At 44.8% G+C, this 13,077-nt stretch overlaps 1 protein-coding gene across 1 annotated transcript in view; it reads right to left on the minus strand.

Moving 5' to 3' along the window:
• Nucleotides 1–10,412, minus strand: part of LOC108922607 (multiple epidermal growth factor-like domains protein 9) — a 59,702-nt gene extending 49,290 nt beyond the window's left edge. The window contains exon 1 of the mRNA XM_018732830.2: nt 9,816–10,412. Within this exon, the coding sequence (XP_018588346.2) occupies nt 9,816–10,257 (442 nt within the window). The 5' untranslated portion in view covers nt 10,258–10,412. The remainder of the gene's footprint in view (nt 1–9,815) is intronic.
• Nucleotides 10,413–13,077: the final 2,665 nt, after the last annotated feature.

Here is a 13,077-nt window from a genome sequence, read left to right on the forward strand (position 1 = left end):
CTGCAGGGAAATCCACCCCAGAATGTGGTTAGGTTGTCCCCCTTCTCTACTGTGCTTCTAGCCACACCCACTTGGCAGGGAGCTTGGCATGGAACAGCTCTGCCCTCAAACCAGGCGTTCTCTGCATTCAGTATATAACAAGTAGGGTGGCTAAGCCAGTCTTTCTCTGTTTTTGTCCATTGATCATTTACATTTATTCATTTAGCTAATGTTTTTGTCCAACAGGACTTACCACAATTTACCCATTTATACAGCTGTATAATTTCTTTTCTGGATCAATGCAGGGCAAAAACTGTGCTGAAGGGCACTACAAACAGGAAGAGGAAATAAAACCTGCAACCTTAGGATCTAAAGGTGGTGACTCACCTGCTACCTGCTGCCCCCGAGTAAAGGAACCTTTCAAATCTGGCACAGCAGGCTAATCCCTAACTAGTCTTCAACACCCCCGTTTAACCACATTGTGCCATCACCTCAAGAAACATTTTCATCTCCTATCCCTTCAGAAGAAACCAGCTCAGTCGCAATATTAGACTTCCAAGCCTGGAGGTGTCCAGCCTGAGGTGGAGTTCTATGCTGCAGGTCTCTCAGGTATTGAGTGTGACTAATGTGTTTGTCAGTGTATCATTGCACAATTGAGTAAAAGATACACTGTGTACACTGTGTCCTTTACTGTAACCACTCAGAGTGCTGTCTGGAAACAAAAGAGCACAACTTGTAATGTACATGGGTAGGAATACAGAATGCTGGAAAATCCCACTATTAACCCAGGATTGGTCATATTTTTTCGCATGATGAACCTGAAGGACAGAGTGAAGGACTTTGGTCTCCACTCTGTTTGTCCCAGTATCCAGCAGTGCACATTGGTGCAAAAGAGGTCAAATGTCTGGGAAGATGTAGATGGTAACTGATGTATAAATGGTAGCTTGCAGTTGTATTTTTGCACTCAAATGTGTTCATATTCCACCTCCTGCTATAGTACACTTGATCTACTCATTTAGTACCCCTGAAATGATACAGGAGTACTATAAATATTAGCCAGCCATAAATGCATAAATCAGTGTAAGTAACTTAGTGTACAGATGTACTGCAGAAATTTATGAGCTAAATGAATTAAAAAAAAAACAAGATTACTGATTTCAGACAAACAGGAAAGGCTCATACTGATGGATATTTCTGTTGTGATGAATGCAACGTGGAAAAAGTACCTTCTTTCTCTGTGCTCCAGGCCAAAAGGAAAAATAAAACAAAGTTAAATCTTAAGTTATTGCTACAATCCTTGCCACAGGGCCAAGCACCCCAGGTGACTTCTGGACGCAACAAAGTAAGTCAAAAGTGTTCAACGAGAGATGACGGACGATAGCAGACCTGTGTTGCGCAGGTTATTTCCTAGCATCCTTTTCACTTTTTTTGTACCGCCAGTAGGAATAGGGTGGAGACCTGTCATTTTCAAGGCGCCATCACCATCAACAGCATAAACCACCAAGCCAGTCTACAGAGAGGTGAAGTGTCTCGTGGAGACACGTGCCTGTGAAACCCATGCGAATGAATCAATGCTAATGGTGTGACCAAAACCCAGCTAGGGTGTCTTCAGAGACAGCATTTACTCCCTCTATTATAGCCATTAGCAGTCTAACATGCTCAGTGTGGAGCGCTGGGGGGGTCCACAATCCTTTCAACACATTGAAGGATAGTCAGGTCGATCACTGAGAAAATGCCCTAGTTGAGGGACATGTTCAGACAGGGGAGGACGGAGCTGGACCAGCTGCAGTGATGCCTCCTCAGGACCAACGTGGTCGATTTCACTGGGGGAAAAGTTAATTACTGAAAAGGGCATCCAGTAGCCTAGTGTTTGCCCAGAAAGAATATGCCACTGTGGTAAGTAGGATTTTGGCCATGCCCACTTCTGGGATGGCCACACCTGATTGGTGAGGGTCAGTGTGGGGATTCTACAAAACTCTCTGGTATGGATGCAGATACTGCTTAATGCTCCTTTTTACATTTTATTTATGTATTTGTTTCATGGCTTGTTTTTATATTTTTAATAAAATCTTGTTAAGACCACCTCATACCATCACATGCCTGGTCACACCACCTCCTCGATCCTGCTAAAATTGGATGGGCTTCTCTAGAGCTTATGAGGAGGGGAATGGTGGTTTCTGTGTCACAAAAATGCAGGGTTTCACTGAGGTTAAAGGGCACAGCGGCTGTATACTCGTTGCCATTGGCGACAAGAGAAACTCGACAGACGCAACATTCCCCATTGCACTTAACAAGTCTCTTCATCACCTCCACCTGCCCTTCACAGGGACAAGTTTGCATGTTAATCCCACTGATCTTCATTAAACTGAGAGAGCAGCAAGAAGGCAGATGAAGCCCTTCCCTGCTGAACCGGGATGAGGAGGAGGAGGAGAAAACGAAGAACAAAAGGCCAACAGTGGTAAACAGCCAATCAGCACTCCTCCATCCGAAATATTTTCCAGGCTACGAAAGAACACTGAAATAATGGGTATCTCGGAGAGCGAAGACCAAAGACAAACAGGGCAACTTTCCCGGCTGTCATGCCCATCTTGTGGGGGTCGGGGGGAGAGGGGAGTGGCTGTGGCCCGAGACCTCAAAGCCAGGCCTGTGAGTCTGCAATCGTTCCCATCCCAGAAGTCTTTGCAGCATGAAAACTTGGCAGATGTGTGGTGAACAAGCTGCTGAGGGGGCACCATTATCAGTTCTGTGGAGGAGGAGCAGTTGATGTGCTAAATGTTAAATCCCTCACACTCCCATGCAGTGTTTAATTAGATTTGAAATGCTTGTGAGCCATTGGATGCCAGTGTAGTTTCAATGAACACCGTTCCTCCTCCTCCTCAATGATGAAAACTGCATAAAAAATATCAGGTGCAGTTATCACAGGTGGGATATGAAACTCAGGCATGTGCCGAGACTCCACCCGCAATCTTTCGGTCACACTTCTACTGCCTTAACCAGAAGGCCAGTTCCTTAACCACTGTGCTTAGCAGCAGTGGCCACAAGCCAAACTGCTCCAAAGAACAGCAGGGTTGCCCAGGGCAACCACTTTGCAGGAGGGGTGACCCTTAGATCCTCTGCTGGCTGCTTCACTACTCTTTAAACTTGTGTTTTAATATCTGTATATTTATTTACTTTGTGTATGAATGCTGTTTTGATGTTTTTAGAGTGGCTTTTGAAAATGATGACAAGCTGTATGAGAAATGCAAAGTGTTTCCAGAGCCTAGCAGGGTGAAGATCAGACACATCTAATATTTACACCCATTAGCCAAAATGACTTAAAAAGTTATTTACAATGATTTATCCATTTATTCATCGGTAGTTTCACTGTAATAATTCAGGGTAAACAGCTGAATCAAAAGTACTACAGTGGGAGGTGGGATTTGAACAACTTTTTTTCTGCAAGGTGTGAACTCAAACCACTATGCCACCTGTAGGTTGAGAACAGACTGGATTTTAATCACTTATCTTCTGGATCTTTTGAAACCCTATGTTATATTTGTTACATTTTCTTATAATTTTATATTTTCTGTCAGATGTGATTGATGGGTTTTGGATTTTGGTTTAGGCTTGTTTGCAATGAAGATCTCTAGTCATCACTAAAACTATCACTAGCATCTGTCATAATTTCTGAACGTTTATAACGTGAGTTGGAGTTTGTTTGATGTGCTTAGAGTTTTATTATGTTTGGAGATTTATTTCTGTTACTGCTCACTGTTTATTGTTCATTCATAGCTGAGGTAACTTTAATGATATTCAATAAAAGATTGGTGTTGGGGGAATGAAATGTTCTCACATGTTCTCTCCCATCATTGAGAAAGGGGAAGATACCATGTACCTTCCCTGACCAGAAAGGAGAACCTAAAACAAGAAGAGAACTTTGCTTTTTGTCACTTTGTTTTGGTTTTGCTTTGCCCATCATTATGAATAAACAGCTCTGCGTGGGGTCATCTGCCTTGAGCTGAAGGAACAACGCTGTGCCATGCAGTGAAGAGTGGCTCAAGATGGACAGTTGCACTAACCCTTGGGGGTTGCGGGTGGCATAGTGGTTACAGCTGCCACCTTCCAGTCAAAGGATATGGGTTTGAGTCATTACTCCTGCTGTAGTACCCTTGATCAAGGTACTTATCCTGAACTGGTAGCATGGTAGCACAGTGAGCAGCACTGCTGTTTCATAGTGCCTCTGTGATGTGAGAGGACATGGGTTCAATCCCTGCTCAGTCTGTGTGGAGTTTGCATGTTCTCCCTGTGTCTGTGTGAGTTTCCTCTGGGTGCTCTGGTTTCCTCCCACAGTCCAAAGACATGCTGTTCAGGTTCACCCGAAGTGTGTGAGTGACAGAGAGAGTGTGTTCCACTGATGTATGGATGAGTAATGTAGTGTATCTAGCAGTGTAAGTCACCATGGTGAATAAGGTGTGTGGGCTGATAACACTACATAGAATTCATCTGAAGCATCTTTGATGAAAAGTGTCTGTTAAATAAATATAACTGACACAGTAAAAATTACCCTGCTGCATATGAGGACTAATCACTGTAAGCAGTTTGAGCCACTTTGAATACAAGCATTATATAAAATAGATTTCAGAAAGTAACCTCTGACTTGCACATCCCTGGTCAAAGTGAATGGCACAGGGTCCTCACCAGTTGCTAAACCTTCAGTGCAACAGGCCCTGACTCCAGGAGACAAATGTGTGTGCAGGCTTTCCAGTCCAGCCCCAGAAGAATTAAATAAAAAAGAAATATTGGTGCTGTGCATGAGGAATATTACCATAATGTTGTCATAAAGCAGAGGTTCCTTCACACACTTTCCCAGGGGACTCAGAGATGGGTCAAAATCTGATTCCCTGGGCAGATACCAGCCAGCTGTTGAGTATAACCCTTTCAGATTAATGCCACACAAATTCAAACAAGCAAAATAACAGCTGCTCTCAGTGGGATGTTCTTGGATTAATTTAGAGAAGCCAGAACCATAAGTATATTCTAATGCAGCTGTAAAGAATCAGTAAAATTAATTAACTGATTTCCTGCTATCCTGACTTGGGTAAAGGATATTTGTATTTACTTTTAATCATTTATCTGATTTGACACTGATTTACCCATTTATACAGCTGAGTAATTTTTGCTGTATTAGTTCAATGAAAGTACCTTGATTACAGGTTCAGCTGCAGGAGAGGGGATTTGAGCCTGGTTCTTCTGAGTGCACGACAGTAGCTCTAGCCACTGCACCACCTGCTGCTTTAATATAAAAACACACATAGAAAAACCTACGATAACTTCCCTCCGGACCTCATCGTACACGACTTCGAGTGGCACTGCAAATGGTGTTGTGCAATCATTGTGACCTGGTGATATTAACTGTGACAGGCAAAGACATTTAAACTGGCAAAAAAAATTCCACTTAGGAGCAACACAAAACCTGTCTCAGTGGTGCACAAACACACCCTCCCAGCACATTACGTGAGGATTGGTGTATATGTGTGTGTGCACAGGGGGGGGTGCGGGGGCGCAGTGGGTTGGACCGGGTCCTGCTCTCCAGTGGGTCTGGGGTTTGAGTCCCGCTTGGGGTGCCTTGTGACGGACTGGCGTCCCGTCCTGGGTTTGTCCTCTCCCCCTCCAGCCTTATGCCCTTTGTTGCCAGGTTAGACTCCGGTTCCCCGTGACCCCGTATGGGACAAGCGGTTCAGAAAGTGCGCGCGTGTGTGTGCGCGCGCACATGCATTCTGAGGAATAACACTGGTTAAAAACGAGGGAAGGGTTAGGGTAAGTGCCATTGAGTCGAAGTCCACCACTGACATGGTTTTCATGGTACAGGGGGGTACAGCAGAGGTTTATCGTGGTCTTCTTCCATACATATCTTTGTATTGTGGGTGGAAACCCACATAAACAAACATGGTTAGAACACCTAAACTACACAGAGACTGAGCCAGACATACACCAGCTTTTGAACTATAAGTGAAAACCTGGAAATAAATACTGTGGTCCTGCAACAGAAAAATCATGATGGCTAAGTCCAGGGTGATGCGGACTTCACAGAGACTCATGGGACAAGTCAGAGGAACACATAAGCATAAGGCGTATCGATGACTGTGGGTGCGGCCTGCTGGAACGGCTTGTTGCCTTCCAGTAACTCTGCAAACACAGTCAGATCTGCTGAGCGGTTGGAGCAGAAACCGGGCCTGGCTGAGTTGAACGGAAAGCCTCTTTCTCTTGATGCAATGCACTCATTGTATTCTTCTGCAAGATGTAGGAGCGAGGCAGGCCGGGCAGCAGAGGGAGAGGAAAGAAGCAGGGATGCGAGCCGGGCTACGTGCTCGGCTAAAGGCTATCCCGTACAGACAGCACTTCCAAGCCTGTTCCTCGACACCTCCAGGACCATTACCAACAACATGGAGGAAATTAGAAGCGGATCGGACAAAGGACTCCGGGAAGAGCAGAGGAGAAGGATTGAGTGTATCTGTGAACAACAGTTGGTGCAGCAGGCTATACATTCCCCCACAAGCCGAGGTTATGTTAGCATCAGAAAAGCTACATGAAAAGACTTCAAAGTTTCAATCTAATTCTTATTTATTTATTTACTTACTTACTTAAGTGTTCTGCAACACAAAATTTTGTTGTATTGCATTGCATAAAATGACAATAAAGTATCTCACATATCATATCAGAGAGGCACCCACCCACACGGAAACACACCTAACATTTAGCATTGTGTACTAATTCCCAGATGCCTTTCCACTTGGCCTTTGTTTCCACTTTCCAGCAAACTGTCAACGGTTTGAGGGTTTTACCAGAACCCAGCCCAGCCTGTCACCTGTTAGGAACAGAGCACATATGTCCCAACATGCTGAGGGATCTGCTGCCTGTAGCTCCCGCCGGCACTAATTACGACTCCCGCCTATGGTGCAGTCTAACGGTTATGTTTACCTTCCTTTCACTGTATCACTGCACAGGAGCCAAACACGCTGACAGCTCATGCTAAAAACACAAATGCTTGATTATGTACCAATCGCTCAATGGAAAATATCATACCCATCGATGGCACCCCCTCTGGACGGGAGCACTCATCACATGACTTTGGGCACTGTAATTTTTCTTTTTCATACCACTGGAAAATAGCACTGGTGTGCAGGAGGCTTCCATCAACTTTCTGTGTGAGACATCAACTTGGGCTTTCCAAACATTTCACTGAAGTCCAATTTAGAAGTTCAAATGAGTAGAAGTTCAGCTTGGCTGTTCAGTAGTTGGTTGTTTGGAGATTGATTTATCCAGAAAGACCTATACAACCCAGACTTTATCACTTCACCCATTTGCAAAGCTGGTTAATTACATCAAAGCAGCTAAGACTAAGCAGCTTCATCAAGGCTTCATCAATGACACCATAGATGCTCTTCTCCTTGAGGGCCTGCTGTTGTACCTTGGACTCAGTAAAACAGCTTGAGATTTTTGAGCAGTGGTAGCAGGTAGCGTGTCTTGTCACTGTCATCCTGTCTGTGCTGTGGAAGTTTCTGTCACCTAGACAAATTCCTTGTATGTGTGAACATACTTGGCAATAAAGCTCATTCTGATTCTGATTCTGATTCTAATACAGGATCACCTTATAACTAAACCTCCTGGGTACGAATCCCTGCTGCAGTCTTGATAAAGGTACTTACCCTGAACTAACACAGTGAAATTAGCCTTATAAATGGGTTAATGAACACAAGGACTGCCAACCGGTAGTTCAGTGGTTAGAGCTACTGCCTTTAGACCCAAAGGTTGCAGGTTCAAATCTAACTGCATTATCCTCATACAGTATAAATACCCTAAAATGCTTTAGTAAAATTACCCACCTGTAGAAACGGATAAATAATTATAAGTCACTTCAGGGAAAAGTATCAGCTAAATGAATAAATGTGACTAGCTTAGTGCACAAATCTATACTGTAATCCAGTAATGGCATTTGGTGAATAATACTTGTCCAAAAGTAGCAACAGTATATTCTCAAAGAGGGTTTGAGTTCAACAGAAAGGTACAGTTTCAGTTTGTGCAATGACAGAGTACACAATTCATATTTACATCGAACTGGTGCTTCCTGCAAAGCAGACACATGTGAATCATGTTCTTATGGATCTGAAATCAGAAAGGTTATGGGTTAAGTCCAATCAAACATGTGTGACACCCCCCCAAGAGAAAATGCATCTGTGACCTCCAGCCGACCTTTCCCCTTGCACCCACGCAAACATCGTACTGCAAACAAACTAAAGCGAAAGATAAAGTCGCTGAGGGCCAGCAAGTAAGAAGAGTGAGTCAGGTGTGTTTGAGACAGGACAGGTTGCGCCAAGGGGAAGGACCTACATGTTAATTGTGTGTCAGCGGGAATCTGGATGGGGGATGGGTGTAGGAGAAAAGCATGTGAATAATGTGAACATGGGAGGAGCAGAGAGGAAGAACAAGAGGCAGGTGTTGGGGGAAGGGCCAGCTGTTAAGGAGCACTAGAGAAAGAACATAACCAGCAGCAGAGAATCTCCAGCCCGGATGGAGACCAAAAAGACCTCCACACCTGAACCAATTTCCATACACTCCACAAGGTTTTAAAAAAAAGTCCAGCAACACTTACTGTGACCACTGCCACTCTGAGAGGGGTTTGCGAAAATGTGTGGGGTATGTGTCTAAAACAGATATGGCACGTGACTATAACTCATATGAATGCTGCAAACGAGCAGTCAGCCCCCGAGTACTCTTCTGCTGAGCGTTCTGGCTAAACAGCCACCGAGACTACACTAACTGTAGAAAAAGGCAGAAACATTAATCAGCACAATCGCTGTCATTCCCAATATCTTTTTACGGTCAAAATTAATAAAGGCAGTAAAATGAAAGGTTGACTCATTACTAATATGCTTAGCCCCCCTGACAACGTGGCCATTTAAATTCCAGAGCACAACTTAATGCGCGTTGATATTTTAAAGAGCATGGATGGAGCAAATATGAGAAGCACGACGTCGACGACGACCAGAACGTGGCCGAGCGCATCTGGAGATCAGTGAGCTGGACCCCCCGCAATCCCGCGAGACGCCGCGACCGGAGCGGAGACCGGAGGCGTGGGGGGTAAGGAGGGACGGGGGGATGGGGGGGGTGCAGACAAAGGCGCACCGTCTGCGGCGCCGCGGAGAAACCGGTCCTCGAGTCACCGGCGTGGACACTCCTGATCTCCTTAGCAATAATAATAATAATAATAATAATAATAATAATAATGCATTACATTAACCGCTGCATTAAAATAACAAAACGATCGCGCTGCAAAAATGGACATCATATGTAAGGGATATTAAAATACAAAGAAGGGATTATACGATTATTATTATAGCGCTCAGCTGGAAAACGGTTGACATCCACGTACATTTATATTTGAGAGGCGCAGCAAATTTTCGGTGGGATTTGTAGTCGAACACACAACAGTTGTGTTGAATGTCAGCAGCACCAGCAACAAAACCAACAGCAACATCATCAACACCAAAGTCGACACCACTTGCACTCTGGTCGCACTGAGGTGTGTGTGTGTGTGTGTGTGTGTGTGTGTGTGTGTGTGTGTGTGTGTGAGACTATGGACAGTTGTTTTATTCTGTTTCTGGACGCACAAGCAAGGCCACCTTTTCACACCCCACTGATCCGCCAACCGACTCGGTTACCGAGTGACCGGGGTGTGACATGATGAACCGAGGGCTGAGCTGCGAGCGCGCGGACAAAACGTGACATGTGAATAAAAAATGAAAAGCTACTTAACGTCGACCTGAAGATCCCCCCAGGGAGGAGGTGGTGCCTCTCACCTGGTTGGCTTTTCGTGGTGAGGGTCGCCTTAACCGCCGCGCTCGATGAAGACTCCCCCCACTGACTCGTGCTCCGGGGGAGCGCCGGTGCAGCCGTGACGTTCACAGCTGGACCGCCGGGCGCGCGCGACGCAACAGTTGCCGCATTCAGCACATACGTGCCATTTAAACCGGTCACGTTGACAGCCGCTGCGCGGTCCGCCGCTGCGATCGCGGGCTCGGCAGGTGCAACCGGCTTCTCCTCCAGCAGGTGATTGGGAAGCGATTCGTTCGACGGCCCCGTGGTGGTCCCAGGGGCCTCGCGGGGGTGCCTCCTGGCCGTCCAGGCGCTGCTGCTGTCACCTCCCCGCGGTGCAGCGTGCGCGACCCCCGCGGCACACAAGAACAAACCCAATTCCACAGCCAGGGCCGCGATCATCATCGCTAACGATCGCCGCTTCATGGTGCTCCGTGGAGTCCCTGTGCAAAGCCCATCGGACGCCGACCGTGACGGTGAAGCTCCGGCCGCCAGTTCCGCTGTCCGGTTCCCTCCGCGGTGGAAAGCGACGTCCCGCGTTCCGCCGTCCGCTCCACACAGCCGCCCGACGGCGAGTGACAGCCGAGCATCCCCTGCTCCCTGCGCTCGCTCCAAGCACAATCATTTCAATTGGTTGTCCTCGTGAGTGATGTGAGAACTGACCAATAGTAAGAGAGAAGGCGGGACAAATGTATAGAACTTGTCCTGCCGCCATCGAATGAAACGTGAGCCATAGGACTATAATGTGGTCTGAATAAATTCCCCTCAATAATTAAAGATGAATCGAAAGTGAATAATTAAAATCTGCAACAAACACACGTTTACTTATTTTGTGCTTAATATAAATATTTGCATGTATTTTAATTTTAAAAGGTTTACCCAGAATAAATAGTTACTTAAGAATAAAAACGTTAAATAGCCTCACACTGTTTCCGATAAATTTCCGTGACTCACTGTGTTTTTTTATATTTTAAATCTGTTTTAGATTCCTTCAGTGAGTCATTGTAGGTCATTAAACGTTGAGAAATGTGTAACCCGGTCATTGCAAGATTAAAAGCTTTATTAAAGTATTTAATATGTTCTCATGTGGTGCAGATTAGAAAAAAAATCTCATCGATAAGAGGTACCAGACCGTGAATATCTCACATGTATCTAACTCGGGTTATTTTTTATTTATTTATTGTGATAAAACACCATACGTCACCTTATCAAATGAGCATGCTTCTAGGTGTGAAGGCGTTTTCTGGAGCCAAATACTGAGTTACAATCTAGGTGTAAATAAATAAAGTGTAATCATATATCATCATATAATTCACTGTGCGTAAAACTACAGCTATCAAACTCTGTTCAATCACCTCAAGTATGAAAAGATAATTATATAGGACATTTTTAAATTATATTATTTATTATATTATTGGAAGGGGGTGCGGTGGCGCAGTGGGTTGGGCCGCAGTCCTACTCTCCGGTGGGTCTGGGGTTCGAGTCCCGCTTGGGGTGCCTTGCGACGGACTGGCGTCCCGTCCTGGGTGTGTCCCCTCCCCCTCCGGCCTTACGCCCTGTGTTACCGGGTAGGCTCCGGTTCCCCGTGACCCCGTATGGGACAAGCGGTTCTGAAAATGTGTGTGTGTGTGTGTGTATTATATTATTGTACGGGGGCACGGTGGCGCAGTGGGTTGGACCAGGTCCTGCTCTCCGGTGGGTCTGGGTTTCAAGTCCTGCTTGGGGTGCCTTGCGATGGCCTGGTGCCCCGTCCTGGGTGTGTCCCCTCCCCCTCCAGCCTTACGCCCTGAGTTGCCGAGTTAGGCTCCGGCTCCCCACGACCCTGTATGGGACAAGCGGTTCAGAAAGTGTGTGTGTGTGTATTATTGCAGTTATATAGGAGAAATATACAGCGGACAGTTTGCTTAGAGCTTCTGCCTTTAAACCCAAAGGTTGTAGGTTCGAACGCCAGCCATAATACCCTTTAAAAGGTACTTACCCTAAACTGTTCCAGTAAAATTACACAGCTTTATAAATTAGTAAATAACTTTAACTTAAAATTGCTTTGGGGAAGCTGAAGGGCTAAACAAACTCAAACTGTCAAAAACAACTTTATAAGATGCAGTAGTAACTTTTAACAGTATTAAAGCAGTAATAAAGCAGTATTTTTGGGAACCATGAAGGGTCCATGTAGTTTAACGAGTTATGTAAATATATTTAATGTCTATGTATAATACACAGTCGTTCAGTCCTTGTGTTATGAATGTTTCTTTGAATTGAGATTTAAACCTTTCCCACATTACTTACTTGGCCATGCACTAAAAGCTTGTTTGATGCAGGATCCCAGTGGTCCAGAGTTTATTTTGGTAGCATAGGGTGTAATGCAGGGTACATCCACATTGGAGGTAAGTCCAATTTCCTTCATACACATGCTACTGGCAATTTAGACTCATTAATTTACTGTAGAAAGAAACCAGAGAACCTGGAGAAAACCCATACAAGCATGAGGGGAATGTGCAATCTCCACACAGACTGAGCTGGATTTGAACCTACACCCCAAGAATCCAAGTGCTGTGAGGAAACATTGCTACCCGCTGCACTACCATGTTGCCCACCACATTACTTATTTTAAATTCTATTTTCATTACTGAACTGTTTTATAAAACATTCCCTTTGCCTAGTAAAAACAACCTAGGTTTCAATGTCCAGCCATTACTTGGCAGTAAAATGCACTCAAGCAACACAGGAGAGTGTAGGACTTTCTTAATTCAACCCACTGTGGGAGTGGAGTTAAGGGATGAACAGGTCAACAATTTGCATTTAGTTTGTGGAGAGAAAGTACTTTTATTCTCAGTAATGTTAAGCTAGTCATGAATTTAATGTTGCTCAAAATTACACAAATCTCACAATTTCACAGTCACAAATGTGTCAATATGTACAGTGTTTTCTCCTTTTGATGTAACCTCACGTATGACATGTATGAAACAGCGCAATCGTTGATTTGGTTTATATGGTGGAAAGTAGTAACTGTACTTACGAATCACACATCTGCAACTACGTCTCTCTTTCTCTTAATGTAATGCACACATTGTATTTTCTATATGATGTACGTCGCTTTGGAGAAAAGCGTCTGTTAAATGAATCAATGTAAATGTGCAGTAAATGTGATTATTCTGTACAGTGTCACATTTGTGTTAAGCAACAGCGCCACCGCACGGTAGACATAAGAACTAAGGTTTTAAGTAAACGCCACAGTACAATACAGTG

This window comes from Scleropages formosus, chromosome 6 (genome assembly GCF_900964775.1).
Source record: "Scleropages formosus chromosome 6, fSclFor1.1, whole genome shotgun sequence".
Classification (NCBI taxonomy): Eukaryota; Metazoa; Chordata; class Actinopteri; order Osteoglossiformes; family Osteoglossidae; genus Scleropages; species Scleropages formosus.